This window comes from Carex rostrata, chromosome 9, assembly GCF_964058835.1.
Source record: "Carex rostrata chromosome 9, lpCarRost1.2, whole genome shotgun sequence".
In the NCBI taxonomy this organism is placed as follows: Eukaryota; Viridiplantae; Streptophyta; class Magnoliopsida; order Poales; family Cyperaceae; genus Carex; species Carex rostrata.
The window spans coordinates 1,076,809-1,094,831 of NC_135926.1; the positions used below are offsets into that span (position 1 = coordinate 1,076,809).

General features: G+C 32.7%; 2 protein-coding genes across 3 annotated transcripts; both read left to right on the forward strand.

Moving 5' to 3' along the window:
- The first annotated feature begins 5,539 nt into the window (after positions 1 to 5,539).
- LOC144559047 (WAT1-related protein At1g21890-like) lies at positions 5,540 to 12,497 on the forward strand. 2 transcript variants are annotated; one of them, XM_078307964.1, is made up of 7 exons: positions 5,540 to 5,838; positions 8,629 to 8,691; positions 8,858 to 8,974; positions 9,359 to 9,599; positions 10,809 to 10,967; positions 11,744 to 11,895; positions 12,087 to 12,497. In XM_078307964.1, exons 1-7 carry the CDS (start codon positions 5,648 to 5,650, stop codon positions 12,259 to 12,261), a joined length of 1,098 nt encoding a protein of 365 aa, XP_078164090.1. In that variant the 5' UTR covers positions 5,540 to 5,647; the 3' UTR covers positions 12,262 to 12,497. The 2 variants fall into 2 exon arrangements, with proteins under 2 accessions (XP_078164090.1, XP_078164091.1); XM_078307965.1 differs by lacking the exon at positions 5,540 to 5,838 and adding an exon at positions 7,131 to 7,470.
- Positions 12,498 to 15,372: 2,875 nt separating this feature from the next.
- Positions 15,373 to 17,154, forward strand: LOC144559729 (ethylene-responsive transcription factor ERF014-like). The gene is made up of 2 exons (XM_078308840.1): positions 15,373 to 15,851; positions 16,598 to 17,154. Exons 1-2 carry the CDS (start codon positions 15,542 to 15,544, stop codon positions 16,918 to 16,920), a joined length of 633 nt encoding a protein of 210 aa, XP_078164966.1. The 5' UTR covers positions 15,373 to 15,541; the 3' UTR covers positions 16,921 to 17,154.
- Positions 17,155 to 18,023: the final 869 nt, after the last annotated feature.

The window sequence follows — 18,023 nt, forward strand, 5'->3', positions numbered from 1 at the left end:
GGACCACTTGGAACTAGCTAATAAATTTATCTTTGTATGATTATAATATATATATAGAGAGAGAGTGTAAGGATTGGGTGCTATGGATAGTATAAGGTCATCTCGTGCTACGGTCTCAAAAACTTATCGTATAACCTTCAAACTTCGATTTAAATAGCTCAATAAATTGGTTATATAACAAACTTGTATAATACTAATTTTTATTAATTTTGAAAATTTTTTTACTATTTATTATAATTGATAAAAGATGGCTAAAAATGAATAGAAAAATAAAAGAAAATTTAGGTCATTTTAATTTGGTCATCTTTCATAAATCAAAAAATAGTAAAAAAATTGCAAAAATAGTAAAAATTAGTATTCTACAAGTTTATTATATAACCAATTTATTGAGCTATTTAAATGAAAGTTTGAAGGTTATACGATAGGTTTTTGAGGCCGTAGCACGGGATGGCCTTATGCTATCCATAACACCCAAGCCTTACTCATATATATATATATATATATATAATGACAAAAGTGGAGAGTGTACACATGTTTCATTAAGAAACATAATAGATTGTTCTTACATTATAACAATGGTTCTGAGTACAGAAACCATTGATCAAAAGCTCTAATCAACTAATTAGTAATGACAACCCCTCTAGATGATATAACACAACATACAATGTAAAGCTTGATTTAAAAAGCACTCTGTATCACAGAGAGAACCAAGATGCCATTTCCTGCCGTATTTCCAGTACCAGTTGAGCTGCGTTGCTTTGCTCTCGTCTGAAGATTCTATATTATATATAGCTCCTTCCAAATCACAAAGAACAGTGTCATGTGTAACACTGTTTGCGTATCTTGGCCGTACAACCAAGAAGCTCTTCACTGAATTCTCCTCGTCTCATTAAGCTGCAGCCATCAATTTGTGTGAGATATTAATGTGCAATGAAACCTCACCACGTCAGTATACTGGTACGGTCCAAACATTTGGTGTACCGATTATCCCTTGCGCAAGGGATAATAACAAATGTTTGATCTGCACCACGTACCTTCTAATTAATAACAATGACACTGGTACATCAATTGTTGCGCGCACTCAGTCAAGGTTTTTTTTTTTTGTTTAAAGTTAGATTTAATGACATGACACAAGAATACAAGATCACAAAATCAGAAGGCTTAAAGGAGTCATTGTTAGTGTAAATGTGTAATCATTCAATGCCACGAAATGTACCGTGTCAATGGCTTGTCTACCCACTGCCTCCATTTCAAGGTGCCGCATTTGCATCAAGTGCTGATTGAACAAACAGATGCTGTTGAACAAACGTTAACTTTTATAAATGTACCTAATAACCACCCCGGAACTTGTCCTCTAAATACATTCATTTTTTTTGGCTATTCCTATTTGTACACTTATTTTTATTGTAACAATCGTTAATAATGTCACGTACTTTTTTTTATTATGTCGAAAAATATTTTGACAGTTGTCACCTGTCCTGACAGAATAAGGATGAGAGCTAGAATAGTTAGAATAGCGAAATTTAAGATTAGTAAATAAGAATAAAGAAAAAATAATGATTTTCTACTATTTGAGAATAGTAGATGAGAATAGTGATTTTTGAAAGAGTGTGAGAATAGTGTTGATGTGTGCTATTCAGAATAGCGAAAATGTTATTTGGATTGAACATTTAGAATAGCAATGGAAGAATTGAACATTTAGAGAGAGCACCAATTGCTATTCCGACTTTTTGTAGGCATAGCGGAACATCGCTATTCAGCCTGTTCCTAATAGCAAGTGAGTATATTTGGATGGATCAGATTTAGAATAGCACTGCTATTCTAAGAATAGCATTATTCTCAGTACATCCAAACGTATTTAGATTAGTGTAAACATGGTGCTATTCAGATTAGTAAAAATGTTGTTTGAATTGTACATTTGGAATAGTGAATAGTTGTAACCGATAAATAATAGTGTTAACAATGTGCTAATTAAGAAAAAAAATATAGGCAAGTGGGGTCTTAAATGAATTATCACAACGTGAAGAAAACATAAAGTAGTATCAATTTTGTCATTTTGGGGTTGTGTTGACGAAAATCCAAGAAAGAATTATTTTTCTCTCTCTTCACATTTTCAAATAGTAGTTATTCCAACATTTACAAGGAATAGAGAATAGCAGCTATTCTAACTATTCCGAATAGCAAAAATGTCGTTTGGATGCATATTGCTATTCCGAATAGCCGCTATTATAGAATATCCTCTATTTTTGACACATCCAAACATTTGTTTACTCCGAGTTGTCAATTGTTTGGTTGTGAGATAAAAATTAAGACAGAATAAGTTGTTTACTCCGAGTTAAAAATGGCTTTAAGTTATTCTTGTTTTGTTGCATGTGACTTAAATTTAAGTCATGACTTAAATTATTTTTGTTCATGTTTGGCTCCTTAGTGGGGAATAAACTTTCTATTCCTCACTTTAAGTCACACCCAAACAAGGCCAACAACTTTTTTATCTTAATTTTTCTAACTCATTATCAAGGCCACCAAAAAACACATAATTATTTTTAATGCACACTGTATTATTATAAAAGAAAAAAAAAAGACATATAGCCCACTTCATTAAAGAAACATAGAGGATGCACACTGTATTATTACACAATGCATACTCTGTTATTAGTTTATTACATAAACTTCTAATGACTTTCATGTTCATTGTTTGAATCACTCTAATAATACACTTCATTATTGTCCAATGAGTAAGACTTAGGTGCTATAGATAGCATAATGTCTTCCGTGCTATGGTCTCAAAAAGTTATCGTATAAATTTCAAACTTTGATCTAAATAGCTCAATAAATTGATTATATAATGAACTTGTAGAATACAAATTTTTACTAAATTTTATTTACTTTTTTTATGATTTATGAAAGATGGCAAAAAATGACCTAAAACATTAGTAATTTTTTTAATTTTTAAGCTTTTTTTTTTCAACTTTCATAAATCATAAAAAATAGTAAAAGTTGATATTCTATAAATTAATTATAACCGATTTATTGAGCTACTTAGATCAAAGTTTGAAATTTATACGATAGATTTTTAAAACTATAACACGGAAGACCTTATATATGCTATCTATAGTACCTAAGCCTTAATCTTGTACAATTACAATTCATACTTAGTTACTGTAGGGTGCACATTTGTTCAAATTTTTTTTTACAAGTTCGCCAAAAAAAAAAACAGTTGGAAGCTAGGATGGCCAAAAACATTAATTATAAACAGACACAGTTAATTCACACTTGTCTATTTAGTTAATTTTTAATTTTTAATTGACCAAAAGTAATTTAAGTGTTTAGAATATGATCAGGATTGGGGGTATAAATATAATATTTCTTTTTAACTAGAACTTAACTGAATCATGTGCAATAATTAGGCACAAAATATTATCGAAACATTTTATTTACTATTGAGTCTGGCTAGTATAACTAATTTCAGTCTATATGGCACCAACTTCAAATTAAATTTATCGAAACTGTTCAAACCGATCTAATTCATTAGTTGTGTGTTTCATGCAAAATTTATAATTTTTTGAATTTCTTTAGTATCAAGTCAAGCGGTCAAATGTGTGAGTTTTTAAGTGAATTTTAATACATTCATTTTTCAACAATTTTTACCGCTTGATTTGATACTAAAATAACTCGAAAATATAAAATATTTGCATGTAAATGCATCACTCATAAAGTAAATCGGTTTAAATGGTTTGTATTAATCGTTTAAAGTCTATTCAATTAATTTAAAATTAATGTCATATGACACCGATGCTATACTACTCGGACTCTTTACTATATGATTTCGAGTTTGCTGATAAAAGTTAGTGGAAACAAAAAGTTGAAACAAATTATGGCGATTTTTTTATTCTCACAAAGCACGATTTCTTTTCTCGTGCATTGGATGAAAGAAATCAAAATTTACAAGTAATGTGTCCTTGTTTTTGACCGGATCTTCACATTTCTCTTTAGTATCATGGGAAAGCAATTAAACCCAGTAAGAAAATCGCAAAATTTGGGGAGGTAAATTATTTCTAAATTCGGATAAGCCCCAATAGTGCAAAATTATTTGTTTGCAATCCAAGCATGAACGCACCCAACACTCAGAGGCACCTCTTTAACCCTACACAGACCAGACCCACTTAATTTCTCAGCGTGCACTACCGCCATATTTTGTTCCATTAGACTAGGCACCGCGCCTTTAATCTTTATATACCTCGTCATTTCGCATTAAGGGTTATTTAATACCAATAATTAGCTATTTCATTAATTGATTCCTTGCATCATCTGAAAAAGAGTACTAGTGCGTTGAAAATATATATATCCTGGTAATTTTAATCGGAGCATAAAATATCATCTCTGATTGGCGGAGAAAATGGACATGGCCTTTTGACAAAATGGTGACACTTCATAAATCTCTTTTGATAAGTCTAGTTGAGCAATTATGTAGTCTTTTTATTTTATTTTCTTACAAATTCTGACCAGTTTGACTGTTGCCTATCTCGCATTACTCACTGATTTAATAGCAAAAAGCAAATTGCATCTCACGTATCCGACATTCTAATCATTTTTTTTTCCTTGTTCTGGAGTACGTAGGATCTTCTCAACGGTCATGACATTAAATGAGACTTGATAATTTTATTGCCCAAGCTCAAATGGCTTTGGCGTAATTCATTAATTTACACCTTTCGACCTGTCGGAGAGGAGGCCTTCCAACAGGTGTCGGACCAAAATCCGAGCGATGTCCAATTTAATTAAGCGGTCTGATTAGCATCAAAATTTATGACGATTTAGATTCATGGGATGGTGCGAATCAAAATTTACACAGACGATTTAAATTCATGAGACAGTTAAAATTAGTGCACATTTAAATCCACTTGCAATAATCTTAACGCCCGGATCGAACAACATAAACAGTGTTCAACAAATTTTGATCTGATGTCCGATCGAAGAAAATAAATTAGCTGAAATTCTGAGATCGGGTACTGTTCACTCTGAAATTCCTGCAATTCGAAATTCAACCATCGAATTTTTTCGAGAACGCATCTCGAAACAGTTGGTTTTTCCTTGCAAGTCTCTCGGAACAGTTCGACGGCTGGATTCGGATTGCAGGGATTTCAGAGTGAACAGTACCGACCTCGGATTTCAGCAAATTCGGATCCCCGATCGAAACCCCGCTCCCTTATATATATATGTAGAGAGAGAGAGCATAGTATACTCCTACTTAATTAAGTACCAAATTATAATGGACATGCAGTGCATACCGTAATTAATTAATTAATTTGCATGTTTTTTTCATAGATACAATATAATTAAAAGGACATGTCCAGTGTTCCAGAAGACAAAAGAAAGTTATCCCCTGGAATTGGTGCATGCAGGGGCCCTCTTTGCCATTAACTAAATAGAATCTACAAATAATTTCTCTTTTTCGATAATTATCAACCACACCGAAACAAGCGGATTACTTGGTTTTGAACTCTTAGCATGCTTGGTTATATAAGGAAGTGCATGCTTTGCACAAGTAGTGAGCAACTACTAAAACTAATTGAGGCATATTGTTTTCTCAATTCCACTTCTCTCTGTATCATTCTTCTAAATACCAATACAATTAATACATATATTAATTATGGATTTGAGAGGGTTATGGATGAGTTTAAAGCCCTACTGTGCTATGGTTTTCCTACAGTTTGGCTTTGCCGGGATGTTTATCATCTCTGTCGCTTCAATGAAACAGGGCATGAGCCACTATGTTCTCGTCGTCTACCGTAACGCTGTGGCCGCCGTTGTCATTGCACCATTCGCACTCTGGTTCGAGAGGTTATGCTCTCTCTCTTTCTGTGTGATCATATATATAAAACTTCAATAAAACATGATTAATTAACTATCGCATCGAAGCATCCGGCCAGGTAAGAAACTACATGTTACATTTGCAATCTTTTTTTGCTGCTCAATGACATTTAAAGAGTTTATGTACTCATCTGTACAAAATGGTAAACATATATATATGTACACCATCTTTATTTTTATTGGAAGTATATAGCATTAATTACCAAGTACATATATGTAGAGCTGTAGACTTTAGAATTGCACTTCATTACTGTAACTATCTCTAAAAAGTGGGAAAAAAAATCTCAATATATTATAAATATATTAAATAAATAAGTATATCACTGTCACCAAAAATAATGTTTGGTACGTAAGAAGATAAAAAATGGTTCTTATTATTATACTCGATCATGTTAAGTGATTGGATAAAATAAAATAATGAAAAAGATAACTTATTATATTTTATAATTAGAGTAGTGATGAAAGTATTCGACCTTTTATTTCTCAAACATTAATTCTCATCTTATGAGGTATCCTTTTAATAAATTAAAAAATAAAAAGTGATGCCACTAAGAGTCCAACACTGAGCCGTCTCCGTACGTACTAAATTAAGAATCAATTGGTATATATTTTCGGTGTGCTGAAAAAGGTTACGAGATTATCAAAATATTTAGTTGCTTCTTGCTTGTCTCATACATCTTACCATCACCAAAAATATAGTTGGGTCTAGTCCAACTTGCTTGGCCCAGCCCGAAGTCTTAACTCTTAATACATGATCTGGTTTTGTGGATTTATGGGAAAACACTTTGGAACCACGAAACTGTTGAAGTGCCTATGAAATTAGGTTTTCCTGCCATTTATTTTCTCATGAAAAAAGTATAATTCTATTTTTCATAACCTTGAGTCCTAGACCGACTGATCTGTAACATACGAATTAGATCACATACATAAATAAAATTTCCTAAATAGTATTATAGTTAAGTTAATCTGTCTCATTCGATTTAGATCGGATGGTCGGACATAGTGTTCATGACGAATAACAACGGATACGGACCCGGTGCTCATGGACCCATCGAATCAGTTTTTGGTTTTTGGGTATCGGATCTCCCCAATCCACTGAATTCGAATCCCTCAAGTAACCCAAATTATGAGTTTATATCCGGACCGTCCGATCTTCTCTTACACGAATATTAAAGGCGGCAGTGGCTGCCAAGAGAGTCGCCTCTCTCTACGCGACTAAGCATGATCACACCCTCCTTATACAGGCACGCACGAGCACACTCACAGAGAGAGAGAGAGAGAGAGGAGAAGGCCAGAAGGGGGGATGAGAGGGGTGAGCCCGTCGGATGTTGAATCCCGGTGTTTTGGGCCCTTACGGAAGTGACGCATAGCCCTCTCGTCACGTTGTATCTCTATCTTACACTTCAATCTACTAGCCTCTGGAAATGTAAAGTTGGCGTGCGCGTCTGTCTTTTGTACTTGTGCAAAAGGCGCATGAGCTGTGTGCTGAAACCTCCCATGTGCATTGTTGTGCAGAGATGAAATGGTTATATCTTTAACCTTGACTGTCTGTTAGCTCTTGAGGTTTGGGTTAGTTTAGAATCTCCTCTACAAATAAGAATGGTGCGTTCACTAAATTTTTATATGATTGTAGTGTCTGGGTGTAATATCCATTTAGTGCACAGAAAGTGTTCGATGAAATGTCCGTCTGACAGTTTCATCGGTTTATAGGACCTAAGATGGAGAAATATCGCATAATTTGAAATGAAAACAGGATTTAAATATAGCTCATTTCACTAGGTTGTAGTTATTAACAGGTGGTGATTGGCAGGTAGTTTAGGTGGTTCCGTAACTGGTGCCATAATAAGTTCTTAAGACCAAGAAGAGACAAAAATTAGGAGGTAAATAATATTAGGTAGTAAAACAAAAGACAAGCTTGGAGCCTTTTCAGAGGACTAATCACTTGTCATATATGTTGACGTGTGCTGAATAACAATATCTTCCAAGGAGGATGGATCACTTGACAATGATTATTTTGACAATGTTGATAAATGGATTTAAAAAATATAATTTAAATTGAAAATTAAATTTGAAGGTATGTTATTGGATGTATAGATAGCCTGCCAATTAAATTTCATGCAATTTAAGTATTGTTTGATGATGCATTGACGACCATTAATTTTGAACCATTGAAGTTTCAAATCACTTGATGTACGGTGAAATGTGCACCAAATCTCATAATTTTTCTTATAAACAAGATATGTGGATAATATAGAGCATACATATAATGTTGGGTTTCCAGTTTAAGCTTTGTTTTTCAAGGTTGTCAATATTATCAAAATAAAGAATTGTCAAGTGATCTCCCCTCTTTTCCAAGATACAAATATGAAGCTTGTAAATGGTTTGTTAAGTCCATAGGTTGATTGCATAATCAATTAAAACCTTTTAACTTAAAAGTAAGAATACTAAATAAAAATTGCAGTTTTACTGTCTTATTCGTGGCTAATTTAAAATCCAATCACTTTTCAATTATTGATATACTTTTGAATTTTGACTACATCATCTGATGGCTTCTACCAGATATTCCATTAAAATATCATCTACCAGCGTATACCAGCATGAACTAAGCCTATTTGTTCATATAATTTTAACTGCAAAGTACCCAACCACAATCAAAGTCAAAGCAACATCATATTGTTTGTTCATTTGTTTTCATTTATTTACATTTTGCCAATAAAAAAAAAAGCTAACTGGAGTCCACATCATTTATCTTTTGTACAGGAAAGTGAGACCTAAAATGACCTTTTCTACCTTCCTGAAGATCATGGCTTTGGGACTATTAGAGTACGGATCAAATACTTTATTTAAAGAAGAACACATTAAATACTTTGTTTAATAAAGAACACTAATTGAATACTTTATTTATTAAAGAACCGCAATTTGAGCTTCTAATTCTGAATTTTTAGAACACTGATATTTTGATTTTTTTTTTTTCTTGAATATTTTTAAGGCCAGTTCTTGATCAGAATTTCTACTATATGGGAACCAACAACACAAATGCAAGCTTTGCTTCAGCCTTGTACAACGTTTTACCTGCTATGACCTTTGTAAATGCAATTCTGCTTGGGTATAATACTCTCTCTTTGATCTTATCTGGTTCTTTTACAAAATTTAATCTATAGTTAGACAAAATAAATAACAACTATGCAGTATTAGTACTATATATCTATCTAGGCCTGGTAATGAAAAGAGCGAGCTCAATCCAACCAGACTGATAACCAGTCAGGAATACTTGAAGTTTCTTTGTAAGTACATTAAAATATAGAATAATAGGCCACAGAAATTTCAAGGATAAAAAAGTACATGATAGGACATGTGCAAACAACTCTTTCAAGCTTATACTGTACCAACAGGTTTCCTTTGCAGTACCATATCAGTAACGGATACTGTACCAATTAATGTAAGCATTGCTGCACAAACATTTATATATTCAGACTACTTGCATTGATAGGATGGAAAAAGTACACATAAAGAGGCGGCGTGGCCAAGCAAAGGTTGCAGGAACAATTGTGACAGTAGTAGGAGCTGTGCTTATGATACTTTACAAAGGGCCAGTTGTTGAGTTTTTCTGGAACAAAGGTCGTCCCAGGCACGAGTCAGACTCGAGTGGCACAAATGCGCATCACTGGCTTATGGGTGTGTTCATGCTCTTGTTCAGTTGCTTCTGCTGGTCTGCTTTCTTCTTAGTACAAGTAAGTTGCTTTAAACTTCCTATACTAATGTATAATGTAGAAACTTGTGTTCATAAGAGTAAGATTTGGCTGCTCATAAAAAATCTTATGTTATATGTATTTTCTTCAAGGGTTGTTGGTATCTATTGACAATGAGTTAGTTTTGATATTATTGACAATATTTAAATCAAGTCAAAAAAAGGAACACTAGTGAATACAAAAAAAGATTGTAGACGTGGTTGGCCTTGTATTGATTGTGTATCAAATTTAATGCAATTTCAGTGTCATTTGATATTCTGTAAAGGGCCACTAAATATGGATGATTGCAAATTTAAAGTCGATTGAGAATTGTAAAACTTACATTAAATTTCATTGTTTGATATGTGCATGATAGATATAGACCTATTTTAAATGTTGTGTTGAAATTATTACTTCTTTTAGTTATGTCAAGATTTTCAAATTAATCCATTAACCACATTTGGGTTTGAAAATTAGAACTTTTTTTCTCTGATGACTGTCAAGATTGTTGTATCAATCCATTGTCAATTGATCTCCACCCTTTCTTAAGTAAATTTTGTATTCCTATGTGAACACAATTTTAAAGAGAGTACCTGAACCTGAACTGACTGGTTAAAGAGAGTTTTACATGTGCTTTAAAAGTGGGGTCTGGCTTGTAGGGAAGACATAAGAAAACAAAATCCATGCTAATCCAGCATGGGTGGGGTTTGAGCCCAATAACATTGGTACTTGTCCTCTTTGACCTACCCAACTACTTCATCCATGGCGAATTTAAAGACAATAAATTACAGACAGGTTCTATTTTCAAATGATGTAGATCAAGTGAGGGTGGCAGGTCCAGTATGGTCCAACCGTATATAATGGAATAATTGAAAAAATGCCAACCTGGACAGATGATTTCTACCCCTATTGGTTTGATACTTTGATATCCAGACTTGCATTAATAACTTTGTTCCCATTGTTAACCTGAGGAAAATTTTCATTACTGTTGGTTTTCTGATATTTTGACAAAATCTGGTCTTGTTACAGTTCTTTTATGTTCATGAATTCCAGCAACTTTTATGCATAAAGTCATTTGTGAGTGTATTACTGCTGTGAATCCGTCAGAGTTTTGATGGAAATTTGTAATCTCATGAACCTACAATTTGAAGTAATGTTCTGATTGATTTGTTCTTTATTGTAACTTTTTTGTTTTGGATTTTGTTTTTGCAGTCCCATACACTGAAGTCGTACCCGGCAGAATTATCACTCACCACTTTGATATGCATCATGGGTTCAGCACAGAGTGGGGCAGTCGCCTTAGTAATGGAGAGGAGCATGAAACCGTGGGTCATTGGATTTGACATGAGATTATTTACCGTTGTCTACTCCGTAAGTTAATCATGCAATTCTTCTTGTGAACTTTCTTTTGTAGTGATTGTGAAAATTAAAGAAATTAACAATTCGGTAGAATGTGGATGCACATATGAAAGCAGATTTCTTAATGGCTAGGGTGATCAATCAAACAAGAGATTGGAAATGAACCTTGACAATGTCTCATCTTAGTTTATATCAAGAAATTTATAACTGCATCCAATATTTGCTCAATCTTAATTATATAAAATGATTGGTAAGAGAGTCACAATTTTCCCAACTGAAACCCTTATCAGATGGTCCAGAAATGGGACTCTATTAATACTCTGAAGAAAAGTAAAGCCTCATTTAATTCCTATTTTGATTATCATCATGTGCAATTAATGCATCAGTGAAACTCAATTAGTCTAGTTTTAACCACATTTTGACAATTAAACATCAAATAAGTCTAATACACTTAGTGGAAAGTTCAAATTTAGAATACAACTTGTATTTATGTATCTTTATTCTTTAATTTGCCCCGCAACAGTATGGCAAGTTGTACTGCAAATATAATTCCCTGATTCTTACTTATTTGTTTTTTGTTTTGAAGTAGATATCTTGTTAATTTATATTTTCTAGAGATGAAAGCAAATTTCTCTTCTTCAATGACACTTCCAAAAAGATTGAATTAAATTTCTATTGATAGTGCTAGCATTTTTAATAACCTCCTCCTATAAGGCCGTAATCCATAAGTATTGCTATTTAAATAATCCCACCATAATTTATTTCATTTATGTTATTGTCTGTTATAGGGAGTGATGTGCTCAGGAATAACATATTATGTTCAAGGTTTAGTGATGAAGGAGAGAGGCCCCGTATTTGTTACAGCCTTCAACCCTCTCTGTATGATCATTGTTGCAGTACTCGGCTCCATAATTCTTGGAGACGAGATTACCTTGGGGAGGTATCAATAATATACATACAAACATTTTTGACATTAGAGAATTTTTCATCTTCAATTTTCATAGTTCCATAGGTAAAATTCAATACATGATAACTTTGAGGCTTAAATGAGATTGGAAGATATAACAGAAAGTCAAGGTTATCATGGTAAAAGCTAATTTGAATCTCTTGCATTATCGATGAATCCTACAGGGTGATCGGTGCAATTATCATTGTTATTGGTCTTTATTCACTGATTTGGGGGAAAAGCAAGGATCATGTTGTGCAACCATCAAAAGATCTACCAACGACTTGTGATGGAGTCGAAAAATCAAAGGTTCTTGCAGATGCCGCTGTTTTAGAGATGCCTTGTTCAAAGAATCCTTGAAATCATCCCACGGCCTTATTTTATATCGCTGCTGGTGCTCGAGTTGGATCTTTGTAGTGTACTTGGTATCTTGTCATTTTAACTATTTGATTTCAATATGAAATCGGTGGGGGGCACCCACTTTAATTTATCAAAAAAAATATATGTGTACTTTGCCCCTGGATTTTCTCTAATTACTAAAGATTATGTATTAATTAGTCTATGACAGATAATGTTAATATAATATTTAGCTTATACTAGCACTGATGTTGCCATTGTTCTGAATGATTACGTCGGGATTCATTTTCAATCTCTTGTTGAACTGTCAGATTTCTTATGCAGCGTTCCAAATACTGTTCAGTTAGTTGTTTCAGTTCCTTTAGCATTTTTTAATTATTTTAACTCGTGAATTCAAAATGACATGAACACATGCGTTCATAAAGTAGACATAGCATTGTTAAACTTTTCAAAATAAGGATGTTGTTCTCTCAAAATAAGGATGTTGTTATCAAATTTTTGTAAGCCGGGTTAGACAAAAGAATCCTATAAGCTTCTTGGATTAATTAATTATTATTGATACCATAAAAGCAACCAAAGCTTGTGTAATCTCATCAGTCATCACGCGGTTAAGCTTTGGGAGACAGCCAGACAGGAGAGTTCCAGCTAGAGCTGGTGGCTTTCGCAGGTTGCGGGGCCCACTTGCAAGCCTCCTTTCTTTGATTGTATGTTCTCTGTTATCTTACAAATTGCATATGATTTCAAATTTTGAAAGTTAAATTCATGAAAATTAATTATCAAGTCATTACCAAAAAAAAGGACGTATTAAGAAGCCCAAATTAAAAGAAAACTGTATACGGGCCAGCAAAATTCTGACTATGCTTATTTAATGCGCTGAAAGTTGCAAATGATGATGATAAAGCTAGAGGAGATCAGGAGGTAATAATTAATCCTTTCTATGTCTTCTTTTGTTTCTATATCATTATAAGCAGTTATTATTCATCATTTTTACTTGTTTAAATAGTAACAGACTTTCATGCTATAACTCATTACATGGTAGAATATATAATTATGAATGGGAGATTTATATTTCTAGGATTATACGCATATTGTTATAATTATTATGTAGTTTTTGTTATTGATTTAAAAAATATTTTAGGTCCTAATATAGTCAAATGATATAAGATTTAATTGTAGAATATATATATAGATTTATTCTATGTAGGATAAAAGATTTTTTTTTGTATTTGTGAGATCTATTCAGAAATGTGTATAATATATCTAAAATTATGTAATAAAAATTATAATTTTTGAAATGAAATACAAGCATACATAATATATACATCTGTAAGTACGTACATACACAGACTTCTATAAACTTTAAATCTGTTGTTTTGTAATGTGGCCCATTTTACTATTTTTTTTTATAAATTTATTTGTGTATCAAAATCAAATCTTACAACTTGGACATTACTTAAAAAATGAGGACTGAGCATTGTAGAGGAAAGGGAGGTTGGCATCTATGGCAAAGCAGCTGGAGAGCACATGGGACCCAACCACAGACCTCAGGAGGTGTCTGGAATCCTATGCTCTAGTGAACTTTTCAATCTAGTGTGAAAAGGCTTTGAATTAATTAGCCTCCCTTTAATTTCTCTAAACACTGGACTCCAAATTAATAGCTGCCTAGGTTTTGTTTAATTTAATTGGCTAGATCCTTAATGAAGGGCCCTGATTTTTATTCCTCTGGATCTTTTATTGCCCTTGGTTTGTTGCCCTCATGTGTTAGGAATTTGGAAAAAATGACCAACTTCTAAAAAACTGTCAACAAGAGGAACATATTTAATTTTTTTGGCATTTTTATAGTAAATATATTTTAGGAACAAGCCAATTCCTATTAATACATTATAGATTGATGGAATTCTGAATAATGAGTAGTGTTCTATAATATTAACTCCTTTCCTTCATTAAATGTAAGTATATTTATTAAGAGTAGAACTAGGGTGTTCTTTCACCAAGTCTTTTGGTGAACTCAAGTCTAAAACATGTCAAATCGACTTCAAATTACAAATTCAAACTGTTGAAACCCGTCTACCTTACGAGTAATGCATCTACATATGAAAATTTTAAACATTCGAATTAATTTAGTATAAAGTCGTCAAGCAGTAAAAAAATGTTCAAAAAAATAATGCATTAAAATTAATTTATTAACCTTCTAATTTTGACCGCTTGATTTTATACTAAATTAATTCGAATGTTAATTTAAAATTTTCACATGTAGACGCATCACTCGTAAGGTAGGCAGGTTTTTAATAGTTTGGATTCATAATTTGAAGCCGATTTGATCGATTTTAGACTTGAGTTCACCAAGGAATCGACTTGGTGAACTTAATTAAGAGTACACCCTAGTTTAATATCAATCTCAATTTAGCTTTAATAAGTTAGCTGTTACCAACAAAAGAAAAAATATATATATTTTTGTTCTAATAATAGTATTCTACAATGGTTCTTTCCTTCAATTGAATGTAAGTATGTAACTATATATTGTCAAAATATCTCAGGCTAGTTTATTTATAATAAATTATTTGTTGTCAATAAAAGAAAAAGGTTGGTACTGCACTGATTACCAAAATTGTCAAGCTAATTGAATAGATAATTCTTGTATTCCATGCCAATATTTTGTTGAACATGTGAGATTGTAAAATATATATATATATATAATAAATATATATGAGAACGTAGATAGCCGCAAGTTTGAAGCCACATTGTGCCGGACTCTTCATCTGAGATCCAAAAAATATTATTTCAAAAAAAAAAAATATATATATATATATATCACATTCAGGTACCCTCTTTAAAATTGACTTGAGTCACTTGGTATCAATTATTATTTCGATTAATTTCTAATACTAGATTATTTACCAAGTTATAAAACTTAGAGTAACACTATTTCAAAAACAAATATGATCTAAATAAAACGGGACGGTCACTTATCTCGGAAGCATATACCCTCAACTTAGAATTAGAAAAAATATGAACAACCTACTCTAGGGCAACTTTAATTTATAAATAATTATAGATAGATGTACAGTAAACATTAATGAAAATATTATAAATGAGGCGCCTATGCTAGCTATTATCAGATTTTATAATGATCATCATATTGATAATTGACTAGGCCTTTTGCACAATCAATCGTGTTAAGTCCTACTGAACTCTTATATATATAACTTCCCTGTACCCCCTCCTCTCTCCCTTTAATTCTGTAACAAGTCACAATATAATTAAGAGTTCCTATATCACATCCATGGTGAAGTGCAAGACCAAAACCAAAACTCTCCCTTCAACACATTCACAAGGAGAGAGCAGTAACACAAGTAGAAGAAATGGTGTTGCCAAGGGGCCATTCAAGGGAGTTCGGATGCGAAGTTGGGGCTCATGGGTTTCTGAGATTAGAGCGCCCGGCCACAAAACTAGGATCTGGCTCGGGTCATACTCAACAGCGGAAGCCGCTGCAAGGGCATACGATGCTGCATTGCTTTGTTTGAAGGGTTACGATGCATTATCGGGGCTCAACTTCCCTTCTGCCATGACGGCTGACATGTCATCTAATGTTGGTAATTTTTTACTCGAGTCAGTGTTTGTGTCATACATACACGTTTAACATTCCAAAAGAAGTCTCAGTTTTGTTTCAACTTCACATAATTGATTATTTCCAAAAGCTCTCTATCATCTGTAGCTCGTTTCCTAAGCCTCTTCTTACGGTTCTTTACAAAATATATATATCTGTAAAATATTTTACTATTAAGCTTAAAAAAATATATTTTTTACTATTATATATTTTTTTTTTCATTTAGTTAATTGAAGTGGTTTTTGTGTGTTACAAATAATTATAGGTATTATAATAAGGATTCATGGAGGAGTTATTCTGAAGTTATAATCCTGTGTTTATTACTATAGTACTAGTCAATTTTTTATATATTACTGAGTTTGGAGTATATAATAACCGTAATATATTGGAGAACTAAGCAGAGTCAATTTTCTATTTATTGGAAATCTTTCTAGTCTTGTTCTAAAGAAGAGAATTTCAAATCAATACAACATCTGATAATATATTTACAAGCAGGATGAGCTAGACTTAATTACTATTCTCCCACTAACCATTTGGTGATAAAAAAAAATTGTAGGTTTATTTACATTTCTAGACTGCATTTAATTATTAAGTAATTATTAGTCAGTGAATTGCTTATTCTTTTATTTTCTTAAAATAAAAATAAAATTGGTATGCAAATCAATAGGAACCCAGTTTGTTAAATTATACAATATGTCATAATTAAGATGATCACAATGTACACTGCAACAGCAATAAATCCTGGCTTGATGTCTCCAAAATCCATCCAGCGAGTTGCACACGCCGCCGCTGCCGCCCATTCCACCACCCCCTCTTCATCCTCATCAACAAACTACCATGCCACTACGTCATCATCCTCCCTGCCTCCATCTCCATCGCCATCCCCTTCTATGGCAAGTTCAATCGAGCAAGAATCCGAAGAGAGCATGTGGGACTACTTTGGGGGTTTCCAATCTCCCAAATTCATACATGACATGACAAGCATGAATATCTTCTCATGGGATGATCAGGATTTTGGGGAGAGTGAAGATCTTAATTTATGGAGTTTTTCTTAGAACTTATTTTAATTATATATTCTTATTAGTTGATTGCATCACTTTTACACCAGGAGTACTGTTCTTTGATTGTTTTTTTTTTCACCTTTTTTTGTCATATTTGCTAAGATAGTTTGAAATTATCTAGAAGCCTATATACTAACGACGAGTGAGCTGCGAATTGATTGCATTTTCTGAGTATTTTTAATATTTTGTTTCTTTAGATTGGAGAAAGTTATAATCGTTTTTTGTTATTATTTTTGTAACAGGAATAATTTGTACACAAACAATTTATAAAGATTTTGTTGCAGAGTTGGCTAGCTATATTGTGACCTTTTGCACATGACATATGATCAGAGCTACATGTTTATATTCATAACTTACATGAGAAGGAAAGTCTGGATTGAGTTAGAGTTGTTCAGCTTTATTTCTACAAGAAAACTTGAACCTCAAGGAACAAATGATAACATGCATGGGATAGTTCAGAGCACTTTCTCCAATATGATGATAACATATTTTATGTTTCTATAAATCTAAAGTGTGCTTCAACATAAGCTTGACAAATGGCGACTATACGTTTTGTTAAATTACGTAAGCTTGACGCGAAAACAACTTTTCTGACTCAATGCAAACTTTTGTGTTGTAACAAATATCTTAAAAAAAAATAGAGAGTTAAATTCTTGGTCAAGAAGTGGCTCAATACATAAAAACCAACAGGTTGGGCCTTAAATGGGCCTATCTAGTTAAATGGATTACTAATCATTTCGGCCCAGTAAAGCTCAGTAATTCAATAAATGTGGCCTATAACATGAATTGTGGAAGCATTTGGAGAGTTGTATTTCTTCGATTCAGATACCTGAAAAAAAAAATAGCTGTAATAGCAGAGGGGTTCTCAAATTTTTTTTGAGTGAGATAGTTATCACCTTTATTTTTTATTTTTGTAGGGAGTTTACGACTCGAATTTTGTTGAAAATATTCATGTGTATCAATTAACTTTTGAATAATTATTTTAAATGAGTTGAAATTTATGTCAAATGCTTCTCTATAATTTTAGAATAAATTGTAAATGGAATTTCATGAATGAGAATAAAATTGCAGCTGGGTCGTTTATTTTGTTTTTATTT

Bases quoted from the DNA above. Each gene is read 5' to 3' on its own strand.
- LOC144559047 (XM_078307964.1), top strand. From the start codon at position 5,648: ATGGATTTGAGAGGGTTATGGATGAGTTTAAAGCCCTACTGTGCTATG. The intron at 5,839-8,628 runs GTTATGCTCTCT...TCTTTTGTACAG, and splicing joins TTCGCACTCTGGTTCGAGAG to GAAAGTGAGACCTAAAATGA. The intron at 11,896-12,086 runs GTATCAATAATA...TGAATCCTACAG, and splicing joins GACGAGATTACCTTGGGGAG to GGTGATCGGTGCAATTATCA.
- LOC144559729 (XM_078308840.1), top strand. From the start codon at position 15,542: ATGGTGAAGTGCAAGACCAAAACCAAAACTCTCCCTTCAACACATTCA. The intron at 15,852-16,597 runs GTAATTTTTTAC...ACACTGCAACAG, and splicing joins TGACATGTCATCTAATGTTG to CAATAAATCCTGGCTTGATG.